General features: G+C 42.9%; 1 protein-coding gene across 18 annotated transcripts in view; it reads left to right on the top strand.

Moving 5' to 3' along the window:
• Mybpc1 (myosin binding protein C1) overlaps positions 1 to 13,681 on the top strand; it is an 85,499-nt gene that overhangs the window by 48,845 nt on the left and 22,973 nt on the right. For all 18 annotated transcript variants that reach the window (XM_042263125.2, XM_076554584.1, XM_042263122.2 and 15 more), the window contains 8 exons: positions 530 to 654; positions 1,515 to 1,620; positions 2,830 to 2,996; positions 4,546 to 4,708; positions 6,962 to 7,068; positions 7,361 to 7,494; positions 11,339 to 11,498; positions 13,540 to 13,644. In XM_042263125.2, the coding sequence (XP_042119059.1) occupies positions 530 to 654; positions 1,515 to 1,620; positions 2,830 to 2,996; positions 4,546 to 4,708; positions 6,962 to 7,068; positions 7,361 to 7,494; positions 11,339 to 11,498; positions 13,540 to 13,644 (1,067 nt within the window). The remainder of the gene's footprint in view (positions 1 to 529; positions 655 to 1,514; positions 1,621 to 2,829; positions 2,997 to 4,545; positions 4,709 to 6,961; positions 7,069 to 7,360; positions 7,495 to 11,338; positions 11,499 to 13,539; positions 13,645 to 13,681) is intronic.

The raw sequence follows: 13,681 nt of genomic DNA, 5'->3' as shown, positions 1-13,681 counted from the left end.
ATTTGCTGCTGATCTTATCAATCAACGTCAGTTATTGTTTAAATTGCACAATCATTTATTCATCCAACAAAAATGTCCTGTATCCTTGGACTAAACAATGAAGGGAATATGTGTAAATGAGTAAGATAAAGTGTCTGCCACTTTTGTAACATACATAATTAACACATAATCATTTGAAGAGTGTACAGAGTTAAAAAAATCTCTCTAACACACTCAACCAACACTATCTTCCAAAAGTGGGTTAAAAAATTAACTATGTGAGAATTTGTTGATATTTGTAATAAAAACTTATATGAAAGAAAAGAATAAAAATGAAATAGTATGTGTAAATACACATATTTGTCATGTATCGTAGAAATAAAAAATGAGCTTTTGTTTGGTATTAATTGAACGAATAAAATATGCTGCATAAATAGAGGATCATAGCTTTATCCTTGAGTCTCAAGCATTAAAGAAACATAAGCCAAATCTGCTAATAAGGTGAAGAAAATTGAGGTCACAAACTCTGCCTCCCTCCTGTTTGAAACAGATACATCTTTGAACACAAAGGAAACGAGAGAATCATGTTTATTAATAACTGTGCACTGACAGATGACTCGGAGTACTATGTGACAGCTGGAGATGAGAAGTGTTCTACTGAGCTCTTCGTGAGAGGTAAAAAGAAATCTCTCCTTGCATTATCAAGGGGCAAGGGCTCTCCTCCCAGGGACCCTGAGCCAAAGGACAGGCAAAGCAGCCGCTTCAGCCCAGGGCAGAAGCAGTCGGCCCTCCAGAAACGTTGGGCTTCCCTGTTAGGTTGGCTCAGTACTGAGGCTCCATTACATTGGCAGGTACCCTGAATCCTAATCACTCTTCTGATGTGTTGAAGAATAGAGCAGCTGAGGGGAGAGAAAAGCTGCTACGTGAAACTGCCTCGTGCTTTTGACTAAGGCCAAGCGCTATTCTGCAAGATGGATGGATATTTCAGGGATAGCCTCTGAAACCCAATGGTCTTTAATGGTGACCTGTATTTTGGCCACTTAACTGACTGTATGAGAGCAGCTTCATTGGGAGGGGGGCATCGTTCACTGGCATCAAAAGAGCAGCAGACTCCAGTGAAAAGATGGGGGAGTCAAAGAATGCTAAGTTGACCGTATTTTCTCTATGAAGCTCTCTGGTTACAGATAACTCTATTCCTTATCCTTGGTTGAGAGCCAAAATCAAAACCTTCAAGCATTATCCATTCTCCTTCATCCACTGTGTCTACCACCGGGTACCTTACTTGATGAAGGCAGGATATTTGGTGTACATTTTATGTACTCCCCAGAACAATAATTCATTTGATCTGAATAGTTCTGAAACATCTGGGGGGGACTGATCCAGCATGGCCACAGACCAACAGAGATTCTCACCTCCAATTGATATCCCGGATTGATGATGCTTTCCCATTGCAGGATTTTCCTCTGTGAACAAACTGGGGTTTAAGACACAGGCTTTGGATATTTAACGATTTTGATTTCCCCTTTTCCAACTAGAGCCCCCAATTATGGTGACTAAGCAGCTGGAAGACACGAACGCTTACTGCGGAGAGACAGTGGAGCTGGAAGTGGAGGTGTCTGAAGATGACGCCAGTGTGAAATGGTAACCTGCTTTGTTGATGCCTGCCTGTGTTTAATAGACAAAGTTGTGTCTGAAGGTTTTCCTGTGTCCTGCCTGGCCTGCGGCACAGGGAAACTTTCAACTACACAAAGTATCTTCATAACCAATAGAATGCAACATGTGAGTGTCTTCTAAACATGAAAATAACCTCAACATCTTTTGTAATAGTAGAGATGATAACCAAAAGCACATCATGATCTGAAAAATCAGCTCTTAGAGATCTGTCTGGGCAGAGATATAGGGCAGTAGCAGTCCTTACTGGCAACATACATGGAAAAATATAATGTACATATTTTTCATTTAAATCCTCATTGTTGCTGGGAATGTAACCCAGTGGGACAGCCCTTGCCTAGCATGTCCAAGGCCCCAGACTCCAGCCCTGTGGCCTAAGAATCCAATTTTCACCACTTTAATTTTTTCAGTTCCCTAGAAAAATATGGTAAGCTGAAAATCACCAACTCCTTTCAATAGCTAAAAAGAGCCAGGAGATGTGCCTTAGTGGTGATACATAGTTACCTTGTCCAAGGCCCTCAGTTGACCATTTGCAACACACACACACACACACACACACACCAAACAAAAGCAAATAAAAATTTGAGGTGGTGGGAAGTGAAGAGTCTTTTACAGTATGTTCCCTGAGAGTTAGCTCAAAATTAAAAGCTAGAAGACTTAAGATTATGAGATGAAATGTGATGTTGAGAGGAACATAGTAAATCACACAACAGGAAGCAGAAGTCATTAGCATGGAAAAGATTTTTAGTACTAATCTAGAATATGAATAACTTAAAAATGGGTTGTGAATCCAAAAGTGAGGCCGAATGCAGTCTCAGCACCTCCCTCCGACTGAGTGAGCTCATGTTCTTTTAATATGATTTTGTACACAATACTTGTTACTGTGAAACAATTGATGAATCTACCAGTGGACCTACCAATGAAGTTGTATTCTTTAACAAATCCTTCCTGTGTGTCTGGGATCTGTTAGGAACTTTGGAAGACACTGGGATGAAACAATAAACAAATATTTATTTCCAGAAATTTAAAGTATTTTTTAATTTTATATATATATAATATACATATATTCGATATATACAAATATATGATTTAGTTTGATCATATCCCATTACCCTCCCTTATTCCCTTCTTCTTCTCACTGATCGTCTTCTCCCTCCCTTTACATCCATATTAACTCAGGTTTAAGAATGGTGAAGAGATCTTCCCTGGTCCAAAGTCAAGATACAAAATTAAAGTTGAGGGCAAAAAGCACACTTTGATCATAGAAGGGGCGACCAAGGCCGATACTGCAGAATATTCAGCCATGACGACCGGGGGACAATCATCTGCTAAACTAAGTGTTGACTGTAAGTACGACCTCCTTAGCTGTCTCCTAAACTGGCTGGCAAAGAAGAGTGTGCGCATTAACAGTTTCAGGAAAGTCTCAATCTGTTTGGTCTTTTACTCGTGGCATTTTAAAAGATGCAGAATTGGCCTCCATTCTGGCTGAGTGTCATAGCAAGCCTCTTAGAAAGGAATCAACCACTCGGTTTAATAGTAGTGCACCAAGGGAAGAAATAATAAAATCACCTACCAGAACACTTACCCAGAAAGTTATAAGTGCCAGACCATAAAAGTAGATAGTAAATATGCCAAATGCTGATGCTGTTTGCTTAATTATATCTTGCTATCTAGTCATGAAATAAAGTCAATGCTCAACATGCAACTTGTAATTGCATTTGGTGTGAGAAGAAAGTTGTTTAAACCCAGGGGAGCCACTGAGCACTCTCAGCTGAAGAACTCAATTTGCTGATGACAGGCTTCCAAAGCATAAGAGAACTAATGTTCAATAGCAGAACTAATGTTCTTAAAGTAGTGATTTCTCAATAACAATCTATTCACGGCTGCCATGAAAATCAAACTAGCAGAATGCCATGATGGTTGCTCACACATGCAGAACAGACATTCTTTCTTCCTTACTCCTTTGTTGGTCCGGCTACACTTCATATGATCACAGATTGAAGAAGAAACAATCTCAACATATGATTCATGGAACCATGGCCCTTTTAGTTTAATATCAAAATGTGTGTTGACCATGGGCAGATCATAATCTGACATTTGTATCCATTCTAAGTAATTATAGTAGGTTCTGCCTTCATGTGATGTAACTATTTCTAAAAATCATTATGCTATGCAAATTCATGTGATAATAACCAGAAGGTTTATGGAATAAATAATATTTGGTCCATTAGACTAAAAAAAATTCTCCTAGTGACACGTTGAAAATAAAATAAAGGCTGGAGAGATGGCTCTGTGGTTAAAAGCATGTGCTGCTCTTGCAGAGGATCCAAGTTCAATTCCCAGCATCCACATGGTGGCTCACAACCATCTGTAGCTCCAATTCCAAGGGATTCCATGCCCCCTTCTGGCTTCCATGAGCAGCAGGCATGCACACAGTGTATATGCATTACATGCAAGTAAATACTCATAAAAGAAAAACACACAAGTCCTTAAAACAAACAAAGACCCCATCAAAATTCAAAAAAGTCACAGTTTTTCTCATCTTAAATTGTTGGTAAATATAGTACTTTACCTTGAAAGGGACCTGAGATTTGCTTGTAGGCATAGTGCTGAAATGTATCATGAAGTATCAGGAAGATTATTTGAAATCAGATGAACGGTTGTAATCTTAGATGTGAATGGATGCAGCTCATATCATACGGGTGAACAGCCATCATGATGGGTATCTGAGGTGCTGGAACTTGTGTTATGCTCAGTTCTGTCCAGTTATATCACCTACATTGGAAAAAAGCTGTCCCCTTCACAGCATGTATTATAGACAGGACACCGTGAAATGCCACAGTGTTAGCTTGTCTGGAGTCTGGCTGCGGATCCATCCTGTTCTTTTTTCTGTAGTGAGACCTCTTAAGATCACAACGCCGCTGACTGATCAGACTGTAAAACTTGGGAAAGAAGTATGCTTGAAGTGTGAAATCTCTGAAAATGTGCCGGGGAAATGGACGAAAAATGGCCTCCCTGTTCAGGAGAGTGACCGCTTGAAGGTTGTCCACAAAGGGAAGTAAGTGAGCCAGCTGGGCCGTTCGTACGGGACTAGCCACACTCGCTTTCCTAACCTCTAAGGAACTAGCCACACTCGCTTTCCTAACCTCTAAAGTACGTACTTACTGACTCTTTCTTTGGAGATTAGGGAGATGACCTACTCATGGTCTAGTAAGAACTCTTGGTTGCTTTGCTCTATACCACATCCTGCTTGAGATCATCTATCTACACCTCACAATACGGTATACCATCCAAAACCTATCACCACCACTATCTGAACACGTGGCCAGAGGAATGACTGTGAATTCTAGTTGAGGACCTGACCAATTATCAACTGTTCCCAATGTTCAATAAGATATATAGGAGGGTTTGGAGAGATGGCTCAGGGGATAAGAGCACTGACTGCTCTTCCAGAGGTCCTGAGTTCAATTCCCAGCACCCACATGGTGGCTCACAACCATCTGTAATGAGATCTGGCACCCTCTCCTGTCTACATAATAAATAAATAAATCTTTAAAAAAAAAAAAGATATATAGGAGACCACTGAATTTGTTCTGAATGTCTGCATCCAGGCCTAGGAGACCACATAAACATGGAGGCACCCATACTGAAGTTCCACCCGGCCTTGCCCAAACCAAGTTGTTTATCTGAGTTTGCAGAAATTGGGATAACGAGGACTAACACCAAACCCTTGAACAGGACACACTGAGTTGACATGACGAGGGAGTTCCCTCTGCTTGAGAGGAACCTGTATTTTGTTGTCTGATGCTGCTTCCCCCACCCTTTGTCTATAGTATTGACCACGTATGTTCAGTTTATCGGAGCACCCATTCTATTTTATGGTGTTTGTTGCCTGACTCCAGAGTGCAAATAAACATCAATTAAGATTCTTATACCAACCGGGTGGCGGTGGTGGTGCACGCTTTTAATCCCAGCACTTGAAAGGCAGAGGCAGGCGGATCTCAGTGAGTTTGAGGCCAGCCTGGTCTACAAAGCGAGTTCCAGGACTGCCAGTAATGTTACACAATGAACCCCTGTCTCGAAAAAACAAAAAAACAAAAAACAAATAAAAAAGATCCCTATACTGTGGGGCTGGAGAGATGGTTCAGTGGTTAAGAGCACTGGCTTCTCTTTTAGAAGACCAGAGTTCAATTCCCAGCACCCACATGGTAGCTCACAATTAATTCTAGTTTCAAAGGCTCTGATGCCATCTTCTGGCCTTCCCAGGTCCTGCATGCACTCAGTACACATACATACTTGCAAGCAAAACAATAAAAAAAAACAATAAAAATAAATAAATCTGTTTGTTTGTTTGTTTGTTTGAGACAGGGTTTCTCTGTGTATCCCTGGTTGTCCTGGAACTCACTCTGTAGACCAGGCTGTCCTGGGACTTAGAGATCTGCCTGCCTCTGCCTCCTGAGTACTGGGATCAAAGGCCTGTGCCACCCCCACCAGGCTAATAAATAAATCTAAAAAAAAAAAACTTCACACAATAATTATTGTCAGCCTTTACTAATAATAACTATCACATGACCTTCCTCCTATTTTTCTTTTCTTGGGGGAAGCATAATTGCCTAGAATCTAGCGAAGATTTAAGGCAAGGAATTGAACCTTGACTCACAGACTCTCACCAGATCACAAGTGGATTTATGGAGCTGAAAAAGTCCTCTAAAATTTTATCTGTATACATAAATACACAGGTTCATAACATCACAGAATATCCTGCGTGTGTTACTGCACGTGTGTCTGAGTCAGTATATATGTGTGTGATGCTGAGGATTGAATCCAGGGCCTCACACGTTAGGTTAATGCTCTACCACTACATCCCTAGACCCAAATGTACACTTTTTACTGTGAGAAGCTTCGTAGGCTCCATCCAATGTTCACTGATTCATGACCCGTGAACTTAGGAACTATTGCTCTTTGATGCATATAACCAAAGTCAGTGTTTTCCTTTGGGATTTCTTGTGTGTTTAAGTGTAGCTTTATTAAGATGCTATATTTTGTTCTTTTTTGAAGTTATGAGACAAAAGAACAATACACACTTGCATACATAATAAGCAGATTGTATTGCAGAGACACTTTAAGATGCTCCAAACCAGATCTGACTTGGTCAGTAAATAGAATGTCCCCCACCTCTGCATGAACCTCTCTTCCTCTCTCTCCTGTATGAAGTGAGCACATTAAATAAAGGGCAGGTCCCTTCATTTTGGGTCATGTATAGTCTACACCCTTGCAAAGTGTTAGAAACCTGTTTTTCCTATTTCCTCAGAATCCACAAGTTAGTCATAGCCAATGCTCTCGTTGAAGATGAAGGTGAATATGTGTTTACACCAGACGCCTACAATGTTCCTATGTCTGCCAAAGTTCACGTCATTGGTGAGTAGATCCGAGAAATTATTGTATACCTGTCTACTTATTTGCTTACCTTGGACTATAATGTGTCAAAAGCTATATGATTTAAAGGATATATCAATGTGATATTATTCACTCATTATAAAACAAGAAGCAGTTTTATAGGGTGCCAAGCACCAACTCTTGTGATGACATATATATACTTTTAGCCAGGTTAAAACTTGATTGTTACCGATGTTTATCAGTAGCTAATCACTAGCCAAAACACCACATAGAAATGGCTGTATGGTAACCAAAGCTGTGTTGAATGTTCCAGATCCTCCCAAGATCATCCTGGATGGCCTTGATGCTGACAATACCGTGACGGTGATTGCCGGAAGCAAGCTCCGTCTTGAGATCCCGGTCACAGGGGAACCACCTCCCAAAGCCATCTGGAGCCGAGCAGACAAGGTCTCTCTCTCTCTCTGTCTCTCTGTCTCTGTCTCTCTCTCTGGAGCCACACAGACAAGGTCTCTTTCTGTCTCTCTCTGTCTCTGTCTCTGTCTCTCTCTCTCACACGCACATACACACACACACACACATGCACACACACATGCACACGGCCCAACTCACTCCTTGCCCCTTGCCCCCATGATTCAGGTGAAGGGAAACGGTGTAAATCAACATGTCTGCTAAAGCCAGCCATGGTGGCTCAAGCCTTTAATCCCAACACTGGAGACAGAGAGAGGCAGCCAGATTTCTGTGAGTTTGAAACTAATCTGGTCTACATAATGAGTTCCAGGACAGCTACAAAGTGAGACCCTGTCTCAGACACACACACACACACACACACACACACACAAGAGTATGTTATAGTTATAATTCCTTTGAAAAGAGAATGGGGGCTGGCTTTCAGATAAATCTATTAATCACTTATTTATTTTCATATTTCTAGCCACCCATTTACTTGGCCAAGCATGATTTTGTGAGTTATGAACATGGTCCCACCTTCTATTCCACGGACGTCATGGGGCAGGCAGGAAGGAAAGTGATAAACAGTGAATAAAGCAAATAAAAAACTAAGGAACAAAATCACTCTGCACAGTAAGAAGTGCTGTGGAAATACTAACAGAGGACGTGCTAAGCTGGGCATGGTGTCATACACCATACCAACTACACTGAGGAGAGTCGGGAAGGAACACTCCAGGACAGCAAAGGCTACCTAAAAAGACCCTGTCTTTAAACACCCTAATAACAATACTAATAAAAAGTAGTATAATAATAATATATTAACAAATAAATACAACAACGAAAAACCCAAGAGCATATTTGTGGGAGTCCGTTCTCGGGTTCCTCGTGGCTTTACCCAGCAGGTCCGCATAGAGGATGATCAGGACCACGGGCCTGAGTGCAGGTGTCTGAAATGGTCTGCACTTGGCTGTGCTGGGGGAGGAGGTCTTTTGTTCCACCCCTTGGCATCTCTATAAATACCCTGGGGCAGAGACAGTCAGGGCCTGCTGGAATAGGTTCCAGGCCCTCTCCAGGCTATCCTGTATTTTCTATCTGTTTATCTCCACAATCTAAATCCTTCTATCTAATATTTCCTGCTGCTCGCACTCAAGAACACTCCGGGGAGCTGTGGGGTTGGTGGGTAGCCGCCCAGTGCATATTGTGATAGCAAGTGGCTGTACAGTCACTGCGGCCTGAACGGCTGACAGCAAGGAGCTCCAAAGGGAAGAGACTGCCTAGTGAAGGCCTTGCACCCGCCAAGGTCAAGGACAGAGAATGAGTTCAATGTGTGGGAGGCCTAGGAAGGCAGGTACTTCTGGGGCACGTGGTCCAGGAGGAGAAAAACAAAAGAATCTCAGTTTAAGCTACCCTGGTTTCTTTCTTTTTTTTTTTTTTTTTAAAGATTTATTTATTTATTTTGTATACAGCATGTATGACTACAGGCCAGATGAGGGCACCAGATCTCATCACAGATGGCTGTGAGCCACCATGTGGTTGCTGGGAATTGAACTCAGGACCTCTGGAAGAACAGTCAGTGCTCTTAACCTCTGAGCTATCTCTCCAGCCCACTACCCTGGTTTCTTGCCACCAAAAAAATTACATTCAAAAAGCAGAACAGGAGTCTTCCTGGCAAAATGGAACAACAGGAACCCGATTTATAGTCTTGGGTAGAAAATCCCCAAACTGACAAAACTGTGTGAAGGATTATTATGTTTGCGGACTTTGGAGTCGAGTTAGAAGAGGTAACTACCCCAAATATGACCAGCAAGTGAGAATGTTCCACAACTGCCTTGCTTAGAGAGTTCTCCCATGGTGGGGGATGTGCTTAGGGGTCAAGCCTTTGCCCTAGCCTATGTGAGGTCCTGGGTTTGAGTCCTAGCAGAGGAGAGAGGGAGGAGAGGAGATATTTCAGTTTCAGGTGATGTACAAGGAGGAGACGCCCCAGCAGAACCTACAGATTGTTTAGGATTTTTCATTCAGGAAGCCCACAGTGGCAGGACTTCATCAGATGTGCGCCAGGGTAGAAAGCTCCACAAATCAAGCTCTGAGGCTCTCCAGCCAGTGTGGTGGCCTTTAACCCCAGCACTCTGGAGGCAGAGGCAGGAGGATCTCTGTGAATTCAAAGCCAGCCTGGTCTACACAGCAAGGTCCAGGCCAGTCAGGGCTATGTAGCGGGACCTTGGCTCAGTAAATCAGAGGTTAGGGATGTAGCTCAGTGGTTTAAGGTTTTGAAATAGGCAGGGCGGTGATGGCGCACGCCTTTAATCCCAGCACTCGGGAGGCAGAGCCAGGTGGATCTCTGTGAGTTCGAGGCCAGCCTGGGCTACAGAGTGAGTTCCAGGAAAGGCGCAAAGCTACACAGAGAAACCCTGTCTCGAAAAAACAAAAAAAAGATTTTGAAATAGAAGACAGCCAAAGAATACATTAGAAGGCTCGGCTTTTCTCTGCCAATTGGAAATTAGTCCTTCTTCTATGTCTTTGTCTGAAGTGGGAACTGGAGGCTGAACAGATGGCTCAGTGGTTAAGAGCACTGGTTGCTCTTGTAGAGGACCCAGGAGTCAGTTTTCAGCACCCACAGCTAGCTAACAGCCACCTGTAACTCCCACTCCAGGAGATCAGACGCCCTCTTCCGACCATTCGGGGCACTACATACACATGGTACAGAGATACATACTCAGGCAAAACAACTATACACATAAAATAAAAATAAACAACTCTTAAGAGAAAAGAAATGGAAACTTAATATCAATGGGTGGAAATTTATCTTTGTGCCATTCTTCAACACCACCCACCCCCTGACATGTTTTTTTCTTTTCTTTTTCTTTCTTTCTTCCTTCCTTCCTTCCTTCCTTCCTTCCTTCCTTCCTTCCTTCCTTCCTTCCTTCCTTCCTTTCTTTCTTTCTTTCTTTCTTTCTTTCTTTTTGTAGTTTTGGGGCCAGGGGGAATTGTGGGGGTTTTTTTTGGTCGGTTTATTGAGACAAGATCTCATTATGTAGCTTTTGTTGTTTTCTTTTTTTTTTTTTTTTTTTTTTTTTGGTTTTTCAAGACAGGGTTTCTCTGTGTAGCTTTGCGCCTTTCCTGGGACTCACTTGGTAGCCCAGGCTGGCCTCGAACTCACAGAGATTCGCCTGCCTCTGCCTCCCGAGTGCTGGGATTAAAGGCGTGCGCCACCACCGCCCGGCGCTTTTGTTGTTTTCGAGACAGGCTTTCTCTGTGTAGTTTTGGTGCCTTTCCTGGATCTCACTCTGTAGCCCAGGCTGGCCTCGAACTCACAGAGATCCGCCTGGCTCTGCCTCCCAAGTGCTGGATTAAAGGCGTGCGGCACCACCGCCTGGTGTAGCTCTCGTTAAGTAGACCAGGTTGACCTCGAACTCACAGAGATCCACCTCCAGAGTTCTGAGACTAAAGATGTGCCACCACTCAGCCTTCTCAATGTTTCCAAACTCTCAAGACATCCATCATGCAAATGAAAACATGAGTCTCTAATACAAGATAGTGTATTTCTGATTTTTTACATAAAGAGGCTGGCATCCTAAAAGGACACCTTCTACCCTTATATTTTCCGGTCTTCCGGGTTTCTCTTGGTAAAGCTTGTAGTTAATGGCCTATGGAATGGAGACCCAGCTCTCTCCCTTTCAGCTCTGTGGTCTGGGTTTCCTCATATGTTAATGAGCTAACTGGAGTAGGGTGAGGACTGACCGGATAATGTGTATGTTAGGCACTCGGGCTGCCTGCCCGGGGTCCTCAGATGCATGGCAATGGCTCCTGCCAGTTCATCATGCCGCGTTTGCCTCTCCCTCGCCAGGCTATTATGGAGGGCAGTGGCCGGATCAGGGCGGAGTCTTACCCTGACAGCAGCACGCTGGTCATCGACGTGGCGGAGAGAGACGACTCTGGGGTGTACAACATCAACCTGAAAAATGAAGCAGGAGAAGCACATGCGAGCATCAAGATTAAAGTTGTGGGTGAGTTCTCCAGGACAGGGCTGACAGGAGAGAGCCGGCATCTCTCCTTCCCACCTCTATTATTTTTCTCTTTGAACCGGTTACCTTCTTCCCCTTATTTTCCTCCTCTGTTTCCTTGTCTAGAGGACTTCTCACTGGAGGAACTGAATAGTTAGGGGCATTTGGGACTATTGGTTATTAGTTTTTCAAAGTCATCATCCCTTTGAGTATCCTTTAATTTTTTTTTTTTACCATTCTCTTAAGATTTATTTATTGTGTATACAGTGTTCTGCCTGCATACCAGAAGAGGTCACCAGATTTCATTACAGATAGTTGTGAGCCACCATGTGGTTGCTGGGAATTGAACTCAGGACCTTGGGAAGAGCTGCCAGTGCTCTTAACCTCTGAGCCATCTCTCCATCCCCCATTTTTTAAATATTTTTACAATGAAGATATAATTACATTATTTTACCCTTTCCTGTTCTTCCATCCAACTCTTCCCATGCCTCCCCCCAACTCCCTCTAAAATTTATGACTTCTTTCAATTCTTATTTACACACACACACACACACACACACACACACACCAAACACATGTGTAGAAATACAACCTGCTCAGTCCATTCAGTGTTATTTGCATGTGTATGGTTTCAGGACTGACCACGTGGTATTGGATAACCAATTGGGGGGCTCATCCATGGGGAAAACTATTTCTCCCGCCCTCAGCATTCCTTAGTTGCCTGTGCAGTTCTTTGTGTATGGCGGGGAGCCCTGTAAGCTCTTCTTCCCCTTCTACATTAGTTAGCACCTCTTGGTGCTGTACTTGCTAGGGTCTTGTTTAGACAGCACATTGTAATCACAGGTGAAGCTTCCGTTCTCTAGGAGACCCAGTCTCACAGCAGATCTCCTGCTCCTACGGCTCTTACCATCTTTCCGTCCCTTCTTCTGCAATGTTCTCAAAATCTTGGATTTTGGGCTTGTGTTGTAGACATATCAACTGGTGTAGGCACCTGGGGTCGGTTGTCCTCAGCATTTTGGACAGTGTGGTAGTCTGTGATAGTCTGTTGCAAAGAGAAGTTTTCTATGATGAGGGGTGAGGACTTATCTGTGGATGTAAGGATAAGTATTTAGAATGCAGTTAGGAATTTAGCTCACTAAAACATGAATAGTAGGCTCTCCTCCAAGATCCATGACCTCATTAGCTCTGGGCAGTTGCTTCTGGGTGTCCATCAAAGGCCACTGAGACACAGTTAGTTGCTGATTTCCCACGTCAATCATTTGAGGCATGGTAGTCATTCGCTTTGGTCCTTAGCTTTGTAAATGCACTTTTCCTAAGCTGAAACCCAGGGACAGGAGTCTAGTTGACTATTAATGTTGCAGATTCTCCGGGGCTCCTTTTCCCACTTCAGATTTCCTTGGGGGACCATAATTTAGATGGACCCCAAATTAGTCACTTTATCAGAAGCTAAACTTTAAGACATGGCATCTTGCCAGTGCTAAATTGAATTCCTCCGATTGTTATCTTGAATGTTCTATTTGATGTAAAATTGACAATAATTAGTCCTTGGTTCCATTCCGCTGGAAATTCATTTTGTAATTAAAAAACAATTATATCCATCATTTAGGTGATAATTTCTTGTTGCTATTTTCAGAGTTAAAAACAAGAATCTTGGGCCCCATGTGGAACATGTCTTCTAATGTGACAATTTTCAAGGATTTTAGACGTTGTTATGTTTATTTTCACCTAGCTCTTTTCCCCTTACCTGTATTGATGTTTTGTCCAAGATAATTTTTTTTAAAGATTTATTTATTTAGTATCCAGAAGAGGGCACTAGATCTCATTACAGATGGTTGTGAGCCACCATGTGGTTGCTGGGAATTGAACTCAGGACCTCTGGAAGAGCAGTCAGTGCTCTTAACCTCTGAGCCATCTCTCCAGCCACCCCAAGATAATTTTTAAATGCATTTCAAAAAAGAAAAAAAAAAAAAACAACCTTTAGTACCAGATTCTTTCCCCAAACCCCTACTTGACTATTAACATTTCCCTGTTTTGTCTACTACAGACATCCCAGATCCTCCAGTGGCACCGAATGTGACGGAAGTGGGAGATGACTGGTGCATCATGAACTGGGAGCCTCCGGCCTATGACGGAGGGTCACCGATCCTGGGTAATCACAGACTGATCAGCCCATGTCAGGGCCTGTG

The sequence above is a fragment of the Peromyscus maniculatus genome, chromosome 18 (genome assembly GCF_049852395.1).
Source record: "Peromyscus maniculatus bairdii isolate BWxNUB_F1_BW_parent chromosome 18, HU_Pman_BW_mat_3.1, whole genome shotgun sequence".
In the NCBI taxonomy this organism is placed as follows: domain Eukaryota; kingdom Metazoa; phylum Chordata; class Mammalia; order Rodentia; family Cricetidae; genus Peromyscus; species Peromyscus maniculatus.
Note: the sequence above shows the minus strand (reverse complement) of the source record. Positions and strands in the feature narration are given on the sequence as shown.